Source organism: Carassius auratus, chromosome 22 (genome assembly GCF_003368295.1).
Source record: "Carassius auratus strain Wakin chromosome 22, ASM336829v1, whole genome shotgun sequence".
Classification (NCBI taxonomy): domain Eukaryota; kingdom Metazoa; phylum Chordata; class Actinopteri; order Cypriniformes; family Cyprinidae; genus Carassius; species Carassius auratus.
In genome coordinates this window covers 34,511,068-34,528,159 of record NC_039264.1, presented here as the reverse complement: position 1 = coordinate 34,528,159, position 17,092 = coordinate 34,511,068, and the positions used below count along the sequence as shown (strand labels likewise).

Here is a 17,092-nt window from a genome sequence, read left to right as displayed (position 1 = left end):
GTCCAGCACGCTTGCAGATGTTTGACAGGTGATTAGTCCATAGCAACTTCTTATCGATACATAGTCCCAGAATATTCAACTGCTCACAAAGGTCAATTCTGGTTGCCCCCAAAAAAAGATCCGGGCAGGATGGAAGCCTCTTTCTCGACAGAACCGTAGCCTTGCATTTGCTAGGCTCGAACGTGACCTTCCAGGTATCAGCCCACCTGCGAATATTCTCCAGGTCTTTATTTAGGGATGCTGCCACATTGGGACCATTAAGTGACGTTACTGGGGCATAAATGGTGGAATCATCCGCATATAGAAAAATGCTATTATCGCACTGTTCTACAACATCTTCTATGAAGATGGAGAATAATAGCGGGCCGAGAATGGATCCCTGGGGCACCGAGGCGTTGATTGGTTGAGGTGATGAGGACTGACCAGAGAGCACGACCTGGATGGACATTCCTTCCAGGTAGTTCTGTAGCCAAGAATGTAATGGCCCAGTTATGCCTTTAGCAGAAAGTTTATCCAGAAGCCCGTTGTGCCAAACCTGGTCGAACGCTCCTTTAATGTTTAGTGCAACAATGTACACCTCACCTCCTTTGTCTAAGATGTTGTTCCACGTCTGCGACAAAACTGTAAGGAGGTCTGCTGTACTGTGGTTCGGTTTAAATCCATACTGTTTATTAGAAATTAGTTTATGGCGGAAGAGGTAGCCCTGGAGCTGTTTATGGACTGAGGATTCCATCACTTTGCTAAGGACTGAAAGGAGGGATATGGGACGATAATTTGTTGGGTCTGATTTTGAGTCTCTTTTATGTATTGGTATCACTCTGGCGTTTTTCCATTGTTTGGGGAAAACGCCATGTGAAAAGAGAAGTTGAAAGAGACTACTAAGGGGGCTGGCCAATTCTGCTGCACATACTCTAAGGACTTTTGTTGGTATTTCATCAGGTCCCATTGCCTTTGCTGGGACAAGGTTGCGAAGAATGTTTCTAATGTCTTTGGGTTTGAAATGCACATAGACAAAAGAGGATGTTTAAAAAAAAAAAAAATGTTGGTTACTGGCACTGAGGAAACGATTGCGCAGATGCATCACGCAAAGTACACTTCTCTGCAAAGGTTTGGCAGAAGATGTTAGCCTTTGCACTGGCACTGATGTAGGTGGTACCCCGGTGTTCAATGACAGGGATGTCTGTGAAACCACTTCTGCCTGAAAGTGAATTTACTATGCCCCACCATTTTTTTTGAGCTTAGTGAGTTATCTGCAAGATCATTCCTCAATTTGGTGTAATACTCCCTGTAGAGATATTAAGCTCAAGATCAGCTGAGAAGGAAGGAGAACGGAGTCGGCGTTCTGAGGCTCGTGGGAATATTTATTAGCTCAAAAAAAGAAAACAAAACTCGTGCCACATGCGCATCAATCACGTTCACTGAACACTATTCTGGGTTACGGTCTCTCCCGCACGTCTGCTGCTTTCTCCCACGAGTCCTCAGCTCTCTCTGTCTCTGCCGGTTCGCGGGCGGCTTAAATGCCGATTCCCCACGCCAATCACTGCAACGAGAAGCAGGTGTTACTTGTTTCTCACTTGAGCCACTTACCACCGCTCGTCTCCTCACTCTCTCTCCCGTCGCAGACCTCGCTGAACCACGCCTCCGCCGCCACATACCCCCACCGCCCGACTCAGGCCGGGGAGCCATCCGGCCTGCAGCCCCCCCCCCCCCCCCCCCCCATTCCTGGAGAGGAAGTCGGCCACAGCCATCTACGCCCCCGGCCTGTGAATCACCTTGAACTTAAACGGCTGCAGAGCCAGATACCAACGAGTGATTCGCGCGTTGGTATCCTTCATGCGGTGGAGCCACTGGAGGGGCGCATGGTCCGAGCAGAGGGTGAACTCCCGCCCCAGGAGGTAACAGCGAAGGGTGAGAACCGCCCACCTGATGGCCAAACACTCCTTTTCTATGGTGCTGTACTTAGTCTCTCTCTTTGAGAGCTTTCGACTAATGTACAGCACCGGCCGGTCCACCCCCTCCACCTCCTGGGACAGGACTGCGCCCAGCCCCCTGTCCGACGCGTCAGTCTGCAACAAAAAGGGGAGAGAAAAGTTAGGAGAGTGCAGGAGCGGTCCGCCACACAGGGCAGCCTTAACCCGGGTGAAAGCCTGTTGGCACCGCTCCGTCCACTGGACCGTATCTGGTACCCCCTTTTTAGTGAGGTCAGTCAGCGGGCTGGTGAGGTCCGAATAGTCAGGGATAAACCTCCTGTAATATCCTGCCAGCCCCAGGAACTGCCTCACCTCCTTTTTGGTCTTGGGCCTGGGGCAGGCTGCAATCGCTGCCGTCTTGTCAATTTGGGGACGCACCTGCCCGTGACCCAAGTGGAAGCCCAGATACCTTACCTCCACCCACCCAACTGCGCACTTCTTCGGATTGGCCGTTAGCCCCGCCCGTCTCAGCGCCCCAAGGACGGCCCTCACATGCTCCATATGCCGCTGCCAGTCTCCACTATAGATGATAATATCATCCAGATAGGCCGCGGCATATGCAGCATGGGGTCTTAGCACCCGATCCATGAGGCGCTGAAACGTAGCCGGTGCCCCGAACAAACCGAACGGAAGCGTCACAAATTGGTGCAATCCAAACGGCGTGGTGAAGGCTGTTTTTTCTTTGGACATGGGAGATAAGGGGATCTGCCAATATCCCTTTGTTAAGTCCAGTGTCGAATAAAAACGAGCCGTGCCTAACCGATCGAGCAACTCGTCAATCCGCGGCATTGGATAAGCATCAAACTTTGACACTGCGTTCACCCTGCGATAGTCCACACAAAAGCGCACTGAGCCGTCCGTTTTGGGCACCAAAACTATCGGGCTCGCCCAATCACTGTGGGACTCCTCGATTACTCCCATCCCTAGCATAGCTTCTAATTCCGCCTGAACTACCTTTTTTTTGTGTTCAGGTAATCTATATGGCCGGCTGCGAACCACCACGCCCGGCTCGGTCTCAATATGGTGCTGAATCAAATTAGTACGACCCGGCAGAGGCAAAAACACATCGGCAAATTCGGACTGCAACCGCCCGATGTCAGTGAGCTGCGAGGGCGAGAGGTGATCCCCCCCTGGGGCCAGGGCGAGGGATTTCTCTTTGACAAACGCTTCTGGCCCGAGATCCTCCTCTCCGCTCACTGCCGTCGCTAACAGCACTGACGCCTCCGCGCTCCATTTTTTGAGGAGGTTGAGGTGGTAAATTTGGCGCGTGTTGCCCCGATCCGTTCGTACTACTTCATAATTGAGATCCCCTATCCGCTGTGTGACCTCAAAGGGTCCTTGCCACTTTGCTAATAATTTGGAGCTAGAGGTGGGTAGTAAAACGAGCACTTTATCTCCCGGTGCAAATTCTCGTAGCCTAGTTCCCCTGTTATACGACTGGCTCTGTCTGCCTTGGGCCTGCAGCAAATTCTCCATAGAGAGCCGCCCCAGTGTATGGAGTTTTGCTCTCAGGTCCAAGACATATTGAATTTCGTTTTTACTCTCCGAACCTCCGTCCTCCCAAGTTTCTTTCAGGACGTCCACAACCCCCCGGGGTTGGCGTCCGTAAAGAAGCTCGAAGGGGGAAAACCCCGTGGAGGCTTGGGGGACCTCGCGCACAGCGAATAAGAGGGGTTCCAGCCATCCGTCCCAATTTTTCGCGTCCTCTTGTACGAATTTACGAATCATTGTTTTCAAAGTGCGGTTAAAGCGTTCGACCAGTCCGTCCGTTTGTGGGTGATAGACGCTGGTACGTACCGCTTTAATGCCCAATAATTCGTACAAATTCGCGTAACGTGCGTGACATAAACGCGGTGCCTTGGTCCGTGAGAATCTCTTTTGGGATTCCCACGCGGGAGATTAAACGAAACAGGGCGTCCGCCACACTCTTTGCCGAGATGTTGCGGAGCGCCACTGCCTCGGGATATCGGGTTGCGTAATCGACTATGACTAGCGCAAACCGATGTCCGCGTGCCGATCGCTCTAATGGCCCGATGAGGTCCATGCCAATTCGTTCGAAGGGGACCTGCACTAGAGGAAGAGGGCGCAATGGCGCTTTTGGGGTGGCCGGTGGGTTTACCAACTGACATTCACGACAAGACGCGCACCATCTGCGCACGTTCTCGTGAATGCCCGGCCAAAAAAACCAGGTCATTAGGCGATTTAGTGTCGCTGTCATTCCCAAATGCCCTGCCATAGGATTGCAATGTGCCGTCTGGAATAGCATTTCCCGACGGCTCCGAGGTACTAACAATTGGGTTGTATCCTCCTTTGTTTGCGTGTCGTGGGTCACGCGATACAACCGGTCTTTAATAATGGCAAAATACGGATAGGAGAGCGCACGGTCAGGATGGAGGACCTGTCCATCAATAGTCCGGACCTGTTCAAACGCATGTTTGAGGGTTTCATCCTGGGACTGTTCCAGGGGAAAGTCATTACAACTGGCAAGGTTCAGCCTCGCCAAGCCGCTCAGTTCCCCTGGAGCTGTCCCGCTGGGTCCTGGCACAGATTCTCCCACCTGAGCGCTCGCTCCCCTGTCCTGCCGACTCTTATCCCCCGAGGCACCCACGGTTAAACACCCCAATAGTTGTTCGAAGCCTGGCCAATTGGTTCCCAAAATTAGCGGGTGCCGGAGGCGCGGACTAACGGCCACCTCCACATAATGCTTTTGGTCCCTAAATTTAATAGCTATGGCTTTTACGGGGTATTCCACTATATCCCCGTGCACACACCTCACTTTAACCATGCGGCCCATATCCAATGCCCCAGATTGTATCAGGCTTTGATGAATGGAGGTCTGGTTACAACCTGAATCCACCAAAGCCCGATAGATACCCCCCTTAATACTCACGGGTATTTGGTACAACCCGGCTTGATCGGGGGCAGCCTGCGGGTCATCCGGGATCCGGACCAACGTCCCCACCTCCATGACCGGGCACCTATCCACAAAATGGCCCGGATCCCCGCAACGCCAGCAGGCTGGCCCAGGCCTCCCCGCCGCCCTAGTGGCCGGAAGTGGGTCAGGTGATTGGCGTGGGGAAGTGACAGGAGCCTCCTCGCCCCCCTCCCAGCACGCCGGCCCCGCTCCCCTGGCAGGGCCCCTCGACCCGGCCGCCAGCTCCGTCCCCGTCCTCCAACGCGGCGCGGCCCTCGGTGGCCCCCCGACTCGGGTCCTAGGAGAAGGAACAGACTTTGGGGTAGGGGAAGAGAGAGATGTAGGGGAAGAGAGAGAGAGAGAGATAGCTGGAAGGGGTTCGCCGACCCCGGAACAAGCCGCCAGCTGGTCCTCCGCCAGTTGGATGGCCAGATCCAGCGACGCCGGCCGGTGGCACTGGACCCACTGAGCAGTCTTTTTCGGGAGACGGGAGACGAACTGCTCCAGTACCACCGTGTTGATGATACTCTCGGCGTCGCTTCCTCCGGCCAACAGCCATTTGCGGCATGAGTCCCGGAGCTGCTGGGCCAGGACAAAGGGCCGGCCCGCTTCGGCCAGGTCCAGCGACCGGAAGCGCTGACGATGCTGCTCGGGGCTGAGGCCGACCCTTTGGAGAATAGCTCTTTTTAGGTCGGCATACACCAGGAAGCTCCGGAACAGCTCGCGGTCCTCCTGCTGGGCCTGCATCATCGCCTGGAAACGGCGATCGTGGTCGGCCCGCAAGTCCAGCAGGGCCTGGTGGTGTTCTTGGTGCAGGCCCGCGAGCGACGTGATGATCTCCGCAAACGGCGATCCCGATGTTCCTGGCGGAGTCTGCATGGCGGGGTGATTCTCCTTCCCTCCCGGGTTTCGGCACCAGTGTAGAGATATTAAGCTCAAGATCAGCTGAGAAGGAAGGAGAACGGAGTCGGCGTTCTGAGGCTCGTGGGAATATTTATTAGCTCAAAAAAAGAAAACAAAACTCGCGCCACATGCGCATCAATCACGTTCACTGAACACTATTCTGGGTTACGGTCTCTCCCGCACGTCTGCTGCTTTCTCCCACGAGTCCTCAGCTCTCTCTGTCTCTGCCGGTTCGCGGGCGGCTTAAATGCCGATTCCCCACGCCAATCACTGCAACGAGAAGCAGGTGTTACTTGTTTCTCACTTGAGCCACTTACCACCGCTCGTCTCCTCACTCTCTCTCCCGTCGCAGACCTCGCTGAACCACGCCTCCGCCGCCACACTCCCTTTTTGCCCTCTTTTCAGCTTGATTGAAAGCTGCTCTTGCCTTGAGGAACTTCCGTTTCATAGCCGGGTCATCGGAGGTCCGTATGTTGTGATAAAGCTTTCTTTTTCTCATGGCTAATCTTCTGCACTCTGTGTTGAACCAGGCTTTATCCCCGGGCTTTTTGGTGATGGTCTTGTTGGGAATATATAATGCCATGGCATCTCACAGTATAGAGGTAAAGTTTGTGCAGATGATTTCAGGATCTTCGTCCTTGAGAATGCTGGGCCAGTTAATATTAGTAAGGTAACCTCTCATTTCCCAGAATTGAGCCTTGTCATATCTTTATACTGTTCTCTTGTATGGCTTATCTCTGAAGACTGGGATTTGTAGCTGTATTAGAACTGGGTTGCGGTCAGAGGATCCCATTTGTGCTATGGTGGTAGTGGTTGCTGGTGTGTCAGAGAGAACTAGATCTAGAATATTATCTCCTCTAGTTGGTTCCCTGACAATCTGATCTAGCCCCAGACAGTTGGCGAGTTGTAAGGCTCGCCGTCCAGCAGTGTCTGTTATATTACTGCCCAGCCACTCGTGGTGGTGTACATTGAAGTTGCCTATGAGCATTACAGACTGTGCTCTATATTCGTCCATCACTGAGAATGTGAACTTGTCAAGGTAGTCCAAGATTTCACAGGAGGCACTTGGGGGCGGTATATAGCACCTATCAGGAGTGTCCTGGTTTTCAGAGCAACAGTGAACCACATGAGCTCAAAGTCATCAGGATCTCTAGCTGGATTATGATAGATGGATATTCCTTCTAGACAGTATACTGCTATACCACCACCGTTTTTTCCAGTGCGGTCTCTGCGACAGTTGAGCGAGTAGCCAGGGATCTGGATGGAATCATCCCCGTCTGGAATGGTGGAGTCAAGGAAGGTTTCAACTATGATGACTATGGAGGGTTTCTTCACTGAGCAACAGTTGGCAAGATCCCCAATATTGGACCGTAGTCCTCTGATGTTCACTTCAAGGATAGTCAGTTCGGATTCGCTAATTCGTTGTTGTGGTCCGTGCAGTGGTCGGCATTGGGTAATCCGATTGTTTCAAGGCTTTCTTTCTAGTTCTGTAGCAGAGGTTTGTCGGCACAGGGGGAGCTAACCCCTGTGCCCATTGGTACACACCTGAGCAGTGCGGCAGGGATCAGTGCATACATGGCCTGATCCGAAAGCATCATGCGTAAGCAGAGGACTCATAACGGATCGGGCCCCAGGAGGAGCCACTTGGCCAGGGACAGGGTGATCGCACTATTAGCGATCCCTACTACCCCATAATGAATTGTGATATGAATTTTAGCTCATATCGCCCACCCCTACTCTGGATAGTTTTATTTAACTGATGTCTGTGTTGATGCAACAGTAATTCTGCTCATTATGAGAGGAACTCCAGGTTCAGACGTGTGTGTGTGTGTGTGTATGTGATCACTGATCCTCTCCTGACACACATCACATGTTTGTGGTCTTTCATAGATCTGCTGTAGAAGACCTACAGTGTTGTGAATCTGAGCTTGATGGAAATCAATGTACAGTGCATTCAGTAACATCAAAACAATCAGGATAATATCATACTGAATATTTTTCATGAGCGATGTCCACAATAACACAATCATAAATGTTTATTGAGACACCAAACTACTAAACACCAGCACATCTAGTGACCCAAAATGTCTGATTAACCTGTAACTTTTAACACAACTTAACTGTACAGACATTTATCATCAAAACAACAGCAGCTGCAGCATCTGATCTTTCATCTTTGATCATTTTGAACATTTTTGATGCAACAAATTGTATACCTTACTAAATTAGTCAAATAATATAATTCGCATGCTTATTTATTTGGCATTATTTCATCAGGTCTCACCTCAGTGTGTTGAGTTGACAGTTTGGATCCTGTAGTAAATCACTGAGCTCCTTCACTCCTGACAGTCCAGGATCATTTCCTGTGAGATACAGCTCTATCAGGTGTGAAGGGTTTGATCTCAGAGCTGAAGACAGAGCTTTATAACCTTCTTCACTGATACTGCAGTCTGAAAGTCTATTAGAAAAGATAAAAATGTTATTCTTCCTTATAACACAGATTGTCACACAAGTACATGTTCTAGAATGAAGAAAATAAAGATGCACTACGGGGATTTTGAACTGAATGGACTCTTTTCACAGTAAAGCTGGGTAAAGTTATATATTGGTGGACGTAAACTACAACAAATGCAATTTTACATTTTTGCAGTTTTAATTTTCCACAATTATAACCTACAGTTGGAATCAAAATTACTCAACCCTCAGAGATTGAAGCAAAAATGTCAAAGTCAACAGAGATCTTGCAAAAGCTATAGAGAAGCTATAGAGAATAAATAATTACTTTAGAAAGTTTAAGACTATATGAAGATTTCCAAGACATTAAAAGTTCCTAGAGTCCTCAGCCTTATTCCTTAGATTAAAGTGTGTTGTACCAGAAAACCTTTGAAGAAAAACCACAATATCATAAAATGTTAAATCAGAGCAACTGAGAAAAACCTGCAATGTACAGCCAAAGACTTGCAAGATGACCCGATGAAAGGAGGAAAACCATTTCAATGCAGTGTGTAAGAAGAATATTAGACAAGTATAGCCTTCATGTTGAGACATCTTGCAGAATACCACTCTTGATCAAGAAGAACAAAAGGCCAACTTGAACTTGCTAAAATTCATTTTTGTAGACCTGTGGAGCTCTGGAAGAATGTTTTATGGAGTGATGTGACCAAACTGGAACCTTTTGGACCCATGGATCAGCGGTATGTCTGGTGCAAAAAAGACAAAGCTCATAAGCAGAGGAACACCATCTCCATTTACATTTACATTGAATCATTCAACAGACGCATTAATCCAAAGCCTGGAGAGAACAAGAGCTTGGACAAGAAGTTGGGTGGCTTGCTCTGACAGGAAGGGTCTAATCCTCCTAGGTTTCTCGCTGTCCTGGAAAGAGTTATGGTTGATGAACCCAGCTGTATAGAGAAGTTGTGATGAAACGATGGGTTATGGGGTTGCTTTACTGTAGCAGGAAGTGGAAACCATGACATTATGAAGGACATCATGGATTCTTTGAAGTATCAGGCCATTTTGACAAGAATTGTGATGCCTTTGGTGCAAAGACTGAAGCTGATTATCAATGGACTTTCCTGCAGGACAGTTATCAGTCATAGAATGTAGATCAGTGGCCTGTTCAGTCTCCAATTAGAATTTCATCATGATTCATCAATGTTCTGTTCTCAGAATCACTCAAAAGTGTATTAACAAACTTTCTCTAATACTTGTCTTGCAGATCACAGGGGTTGACATTTTTGATTGCAACTGTATTATAACCTTCTTCAGTGATACTGCAGTCTGAAAGTCTTCAGAAAGACTAAATAAATAAATAAATTACAAAAACATTTATTACACCATTAGGATATTAACATTTCCCATCACTTCCAAAAATCAATCTGTTTGTCAATATTTTATAAATGTATCTACACCAACACACCAATTTCACATTACTGACCCATTCCTTGTGACACAGCACCTGATTACAGAGCAGCTGGAGCCTTACATTGATTCATGTTTAGATTAACCAAATTCAAACCTGAGTATCTGTAGTGTCTGTGAATTTCTCAGCAGACTGGAGATTTCTGTCACTCCAGTGTCTCCTATTTGATTCCTGCTCAGATCCAGCTCTCTGAGGTTTGAATTAAACGCTGATGCCAGAGCAGCACAACCTTCATCTGTAATACTGATGCAGTTTAACCTGTAGAAGAGAGAACACAACTAATTAAGATACACATACAATTACAGAAATTGCTTTAGCTACTACTTTTATCTGCCAATATTAGATTTGAATGATAATCACACTGTAAAATAATTATTTAATTTGATTATTAATTTTTGCATTTGCAATTCCTCAGGCTTTATTTTGGTGGAAAACTCAACAGTGACCTTTAAGTTTCTGTGTTTAGTTCACAACAGGCTTATAAACACTTTGTTGTACAAATCTGGTAAAATCTGCCCAAAAATGTTGGAAATTACATGAACGTTAAACTAAGTATACCTTTCATATTCACGTAATAAGCTCAAAATAACTCACTCACAGGCATTTTTTATTTTTTACATTTAACAGTCATTCAGAACTTCTACTAGCCAGAACAAAAATATCAGAAATAAAACAGATTACTAAAAACACATCTTAGATTCAAATATATTTCATATTAAATCTGATTCTTAATTATTGAATGCTTTTCAGTTTTACGACTGTTTGGAGACACATAAAACAATTCTCCATAACTTATAAAACAGCATTTATTTAGTTTTTATTTCCAAATATAGCTCAGTCCAAAATGAATATTTTCAAATTTATGAAACTGTGGTTGGTCACTAAAGTCTGGGTAATTAATGGGATAACTTTTAAAATACTTACTTCAGCTTTTCCAGTCTACACTGTACATTTTCAAACAGAGTCAAGATGATCTTCATTCCTGGGTTTCCTAGTTTATTCTCACTCAGATCCAGCTCTGTCAGATTTGAAGGGTTTGAATTTAGAGCTGCAGCCAGAACATGACAACCTCCTTCTGTGATACAGTTGTTCTTCAGACTGCATACAGAGAAAACACTTCAGTTTTAACCTGAATATTTACCAGTATGTTTTAAATGACAGTTGACAAATACTAGTGATGATGATGATGATGATGATGATGGCAATCGCATTACAAAAGTCACATAAAATGGGGTCATATAATGCTACAGGCACTCTTACAAGTTGTTTGAACTGAAATGTGTTGCCAGTGTGTGTACACAACCACCCTATAATGATAAAAATCCCCCAAGTGGTTTTTCTGTAATATCTTTAAATGTTTTCCCATTTCTCAAATCAAGCACTCTGACCGTGTGACATCACACGGTCGGAGGCCCCTCCCATGATTGTTTGATTGACAGCAGCGTTTCAGCACGGACTGGACTTGTCTTACCTCAGACCCGCCCTGAGTGAGCCGTCATCAGCCCGAGATGCAAACGAGCATGATTCCTAAGTGATTGAGGTGATTTGTTGTTGGATGTTATAATGAACATAGCAGTAGTCGCTTACTCCCGACATCTGAGCGACTGAAATCGCAGAGGATTAACTTATGGTTGGAGAAATGAAAGAAATGCGCCCTTGATCTAATTGCATTTATGTTCGCACGAATCCTTCATGATCCAGCCTCCAGCACTGAGTATAATGTATTTAAATGATTCATTGAAAATCACCTTTCCTAATAGTGTGCTAATTAGCAAGTTTCACAATGAATGTGGCTAATGCAAACAGTCTCACAGAGAGCGATCATAAGAAAGGGGCAGAGTCAGCAGAGCTCATTAGCATTAAAGGAGAATCCCACAAACCAGCCTGTTTTGAAAAGAGCTGTTTTAGACAGGGTAAAAAAGGTGTTTTTTATACTAACATTGAGAAATTTTAAAGAAACTATGTTACAGACTTTTCATTAAGGCTCTAAAGAATCATTAGCCTGACTACGTCAGACTTCCTACTTCCGCTCAATTTCATTTCGCTTCTGTACTCAGTCTGATACAGCGTCAGAGCTTTCTGTTTGCCACCGGTCTGGAAACAGCCGGGCCAATCAACGAACAGAGGGCGGGCTGAGAGCCGTGACGTAGATGCACAGATTAACTTCGCATAATCTGCAAAAGTCGTTTACAGCCATGTTCACTCCGGTATTTCGCTCGCATCATCATGTGTTTACAACAGGTTTACAGTGTAAGTTCAATCATAGATTTGAGTTCGATGCATGATGTCTGTGCTTCGATGCGGCTGTACAGGCGCATAACATACGTCTTAACTAAACGTATCTGATTGGCTTACGGGTAACCAATGATTTTAAACTTCAGACAAGCGCCCCCTAGCGAGAGAGAAAACACTTCTCTATTATGCCATTCCAGACTCTGTCTACGAAGCAAAGTGAAGTAGCAGAGTCTGGTATTACCAGGCTAAAGAATCATATCATCTTGTGGAAAATGGGAATTATATGACCCCTTTAAAATTGCTCTATACCGAAATGAAAAGCTTAATTTACCATCTTGAAATAAAGCTTCATGTCTGTAATGTTTTTTTTTTTGCATTATTGACACACCGTTTTCCTAATTAATGTTGTTCAGTTTGCTTTGACGCAATGTATTTTGTTTAAAGCGCTATATAAATAAAGGTGACTTGACTTAATGTCTGTATTCAGTTATTTCTCTGAATAAATTATGATGTGTATATTTTTAATGTCCTGATTGAGCAACATCTATTTCAGAGTCTCCAAGATCACGCATAAGTTTACTAGCATTAGCTACTGTTTCCATGTAAAATGTTGTATGCTACTATACAAATAAAAACACTATAACAGAATTATATAAACAATGAATAACTGATCAAGGCGAATAAAGGTATACGTGTATACGAAGCATAAATATTTCTTCAGATTTCAGAATGAGCACTTTGTCATTTGTCATATGTTAAGGTCATGTACGTCTGATGTTTATCATGTTCATGATGTTCGCTACTGTAATAAACGTAGCTTTTTAATAAGTAGGGGAAATTCCCTTGAGTGTTTGTATTGTAAGGATGTACACGGATACTTCAGATTTAAAAACGCTGACTTGATATATGATGTTTTCTCGTTAAAATCATACAATTTCCTATTAATTCAATAGAATATTTACACACACTAGGGATTACTAATATGGCGGTGTGGTGGCTTCACATTCATGATGTCATGATCAATCTAGTTCTCTATTCTAGATCAGTGATATACAGTGTTGTGAATCTGAGCTTGATGGAAATTAATGTACAGTGGATTCAGTGACATTTAAACAATCAGGATAATAAATCACACTGAATATGTTTTTCATGAGAAATGTCCACAATAACACAATCATAAGTGTTAACTATCGAGGCACTAAACTACTGAACACCAGCACATCTAGTGACACAAAATGTCTGATTAACCTGTAACTTTTAACACAACTAAACTGTGCTGACATTTATCAGCAAAACAACAGCAGGTGCAGCATCTCATCTTCAATGTTTGATCATTTTGAACATTTTTGATGCAACAAATTGTATACCTTACTAAATTAGTCAAATAATATAATCCACGTGTATAACTTTTTTAGCATTATTTCATCAGGTCTCACCTCAGTGTCTTGAGCTGACAGTTTGGATCCAGTAGTAAATCACTGAGCTGCTTCACTCCTGATTCTCCAGGATCATTTCCTGTGAGATCCAGCTCTATCAGGTGTGAAGGGTTTGATCTCAGAGCTGAAGACAGAGCTTTATAACCTTCTTCACTGATACTGCAGTCTGAAAGTCTATTAGAAAACATGTTATTCTTCCTTATAACACAGATTGTCACACAAGTACATGTTCTAGAATGAAGAAAATAAAAAGATGCACTACAGGATTTTTGACCTGAATGGACTCTTTTCACAGTAAAGCTGGTAAAGTTATATACTGGTGAACTCAAACTACAACAAATGCTATTTTTAATTTTTTCAGTTTTCATTTTCCACAATTATAACCTACAGTTTCAATCAAAATTACTCAACCCCTCAGAGACTGCAGTATTTTAGAAATACAAGCTTTTCTGAAGATCCAGGATAAACAGTTTGCTGACTTTAAAAGTCATATATTAAAAGTCATAATGTCAATATATAATCTTATATAATGTATTATTTTGGAGTTATAAGATTTTAATAACAGAGCTATGTCACAATTATTCAACCCTTATTCAACATTGCCGTTTTACTTGGCAGTCTTAAGCCTCCAGGTTTTCATCCAAAATTTCTTAAATTGTGTTCCAAAGGCAAACAAAGCTTTTACGTTTTTGGAACGACATGGGGGTAGATTTTCATTTTGGAGTGGAGTATCTCGTATCTCTTATTTGCATGGTGGGGAAAAAAACACAATTATGTCTTTAGAAACTCTATAAAAAACAGAATTAGCTTGATCTGTTACACATACACAGAGTTAACCCATGCATGTGCTGAAGTTCAGTAGCAAAAATGGAAGAAGTCAACAGAGATCGCACAACGCTACAGAGAAGTTATAGAGAATAAATAACTGTATTACTTTAGAAAGTCTGTAAAGGCTGTAAGAAGATTTCCAAGACATTAAAACCTCTCAGCCGTATTCCTTAACTAAAAGTGTGTTGTACCAAAAAAACTTTTTAGGGTGTTGAAGAAAAACCACAATATCATAAAATGTTAAATCAGAGCAACTGAGAAAAACCTGCAATGTAAAGCCAAAAACTTGCAAGATGACCCGATGAAAGAAGGAAAACCATTTCAATGCAGTGTGTAAGACGAACACTAGACAAGTACGGCCTTCATGTTGAGACATCTTGCAGAATACCACTCTTGATCAAGAAGAACAAAAGACTGACTTGAACTTGCTAAAATTCATTTGTGTAGACCTGTGGAGCTCTGGAAGAATGTTTTATGGAGTGATGTGACCAAACTGGAACTTTTTAGACCCATGGATCAGCGGTATGTCTGCTGCAAAAAAGTCAAATCTCATAAGCAGTAGAACACCATCTCCATCGTCAAACTTGATGGTGGATCAGTCCTGTTATGGGGTTGCTTTACTGCAGCAGGAAGTGGAAACCATGACTGTATGAAGGACATCATGGATAATTTGAATAATCAGGCCATTTTGACAAGAATTGTGATGCCTTTAGTGCAAAGATTGAAGCTGATGATCAATGGACTTTCCTGCAGGACAGTCATCCCAAAGTACACATCCAAATCTTCTTCTGCTTGGTTCAGGGATCAGTCATAGAATGTACTTGAGTGGCTTGTTCAGTCTCCAGGCTTAATTCTCCTTTCAAATATCTGGTTGAATTTGAAGAAAGCCGTGGCAAAGTGAAAACCAAAGATTATCAGTGATCTGGAAGCTTTTTCATGTGAGGAATGGACCAAGACTGTAGTAGAGAGATGACAGAAGCTTCTTAGCACTTACAAGCAGCGTTTATTGCTGGACTTTTTGGGGGGTTGAATAATTCTTAACATGAATGTTTAGAGCCAATTAGAATTTCATTATGATTCATCAATGTTCCATTCTCAGAATCACTCAAAAGTGTATTAACAAACTTTCTTTAACACTTTACTGATACCTTTGTTAAATTGTTTTCATAAAATTATGTTCCATAGCAAAATGTCTTGCAGGTCAAGTGGGTTGAATTATATTGGCTGAATTATATTGATTGCAACTGTATTATAACCTTCTTCAGTGATACTGTAGTCTGAAAGTATTCAGAAAGACCAAACTAATGAACAAATTGAATGAATGACTGAATGAATAAATAAATAAATACATAAAAACATTACACCAATATACAATATATTAACATTTCCCATAACTTCCAAAAATCCATCTGTTTGTCAATATTTTATAAACGTATCTACACCAACACACCAATTTCACATCACTGACCCATTCCTTGTGACACAGCACCAGTTTACAGACCAGCTGGAGCTTTACCTTGATTCTTGTTTAGATTAACCAAATTCAGACCTGAGTATCTGTAGTGTCTGTGAATTTCTCAACAGACTGGAGATTTCTGTCACTCCAGAGTCTCCTATTTGATTCCTGCTCAGATCCAGCTCTCTGAGGTTTGAATTAAATGGGATACACTTTTAAAATACTTACTTCAGCTTTTCCAGTCTACACTGTACATTTTCAAACAGAGTCAAGATGATCTTCATTCCTGGGTTTCCTAGTTTATTCTCACTCAGATCCAGCTCTGTCAGATTTGAAGGGTTTGAATTTAGAGCTGTAGCCAGAACATGACAACCTCCTTCTGTGATACAGTTGTTCTTCAGACTGCATAAAGAGAAAACACTTCAGTTTTAATCCGAATATTTACCAGTATGTTTTAGCTGACATTTGACAAATACTGGTGATTATGATGATGATGGCAACTAATTCAGTCAGCGATCTCTTATACAAGAGGTTGTATAAGAGATACAAGACACAAAAAACAACCAGAAGCAAGAATTTAAAAATGTCCTTGTAACATTAAAATAATATACATCAATATGTAGAGTTAACAGTGTTTTTCCTGCAGTAGAACAGCGATCTGATTCACTCGTGCAGAACATGGAGATCCAGTGATCTCTGTCTACTCATCGTGCCTAGATCTAAACTTAAAAAACGAGGTTCATGGTCATTTGCATTCAGAAATGCCTCCAATTAACCATACATGGTGACAACACCTCCCTTTATAAATCATGTGAATGTATAATGTCCTCACCAAAATCATGGAAAAAGAAAGCAGTACTGACTGAGAAGACATTCTGTGCGCTCAGTAAACAGATCAGCGCGCTTTTTTTAAACATGCTCTCAGTACAGCGCATGGTTTGCCTAATCTTTTAGCATAGCCAGATCAGTCATGACACTATAGCAATATTTCAAATGACTTCCCAGCTACTTATTATTTTTGTCTTGTTTTTAGATAAATTAATCATGATGCATTTACTACATAAGCAAAAATATATTTAGTCTTGTTTCCTGGGGGGGGGGGGGGGATAAAAAAGACTAAATATCTTATCTAACTTGAACTATTAATTTATAAATTTAGTATTTGGGGACACAGGAAACACACAGTAGCACTTTCTTTTTGTAGTATTGCCATTCTAGCACTAGATTATCTGCTTAAAACATGCTCAGAGTCCTGCTTATATTTACACACATTCCTATGTTAAAGTACCAGTTGGTAGATCCCACTTTTTGCATGAGACTGTTATTACACACGCATTACACACACACATCTGTGTGTATGCCACTATAGGACACCGGAAGTTAGAGTTCATGCTGGAATTTAAGCCTGTAAAACTTCACTGAGCT

The 17,092-nt window shown here is 43.6% G+C and overlaps 1 protein-coding gene across 1 annotated transcript; it reads right to left on the bottom strand.

The window, feature by feature from the left end:
• Window positions 1–1,528: 1,528 nt before the first annotated feature.
• LOC113040449 (zinc finger protein 444-like) lies at window positions 1,529–6,166 on the bottom strand. The gene is made up of 2 exons (XM_026198798.1): window positions 4,861–6,166; window positions 1,529–1,540 (listed from the first exon to the last, which is right to left on the bottom strand). Exons 1-2 carry the CDS (start codon window positions 5,761–5,763, stop codon window positions 1,538–1,540), a joined length of 906 nt encoding a protein of 301 aa, XP_026054583.1. The 5' UTR covers window positions 5,764–6,166; the 3' UTR covers window positions 1,529–1,537.
• Between the last annotated feature and the right edge of the window lie 10,926 nt (window positions 6,167–17,092).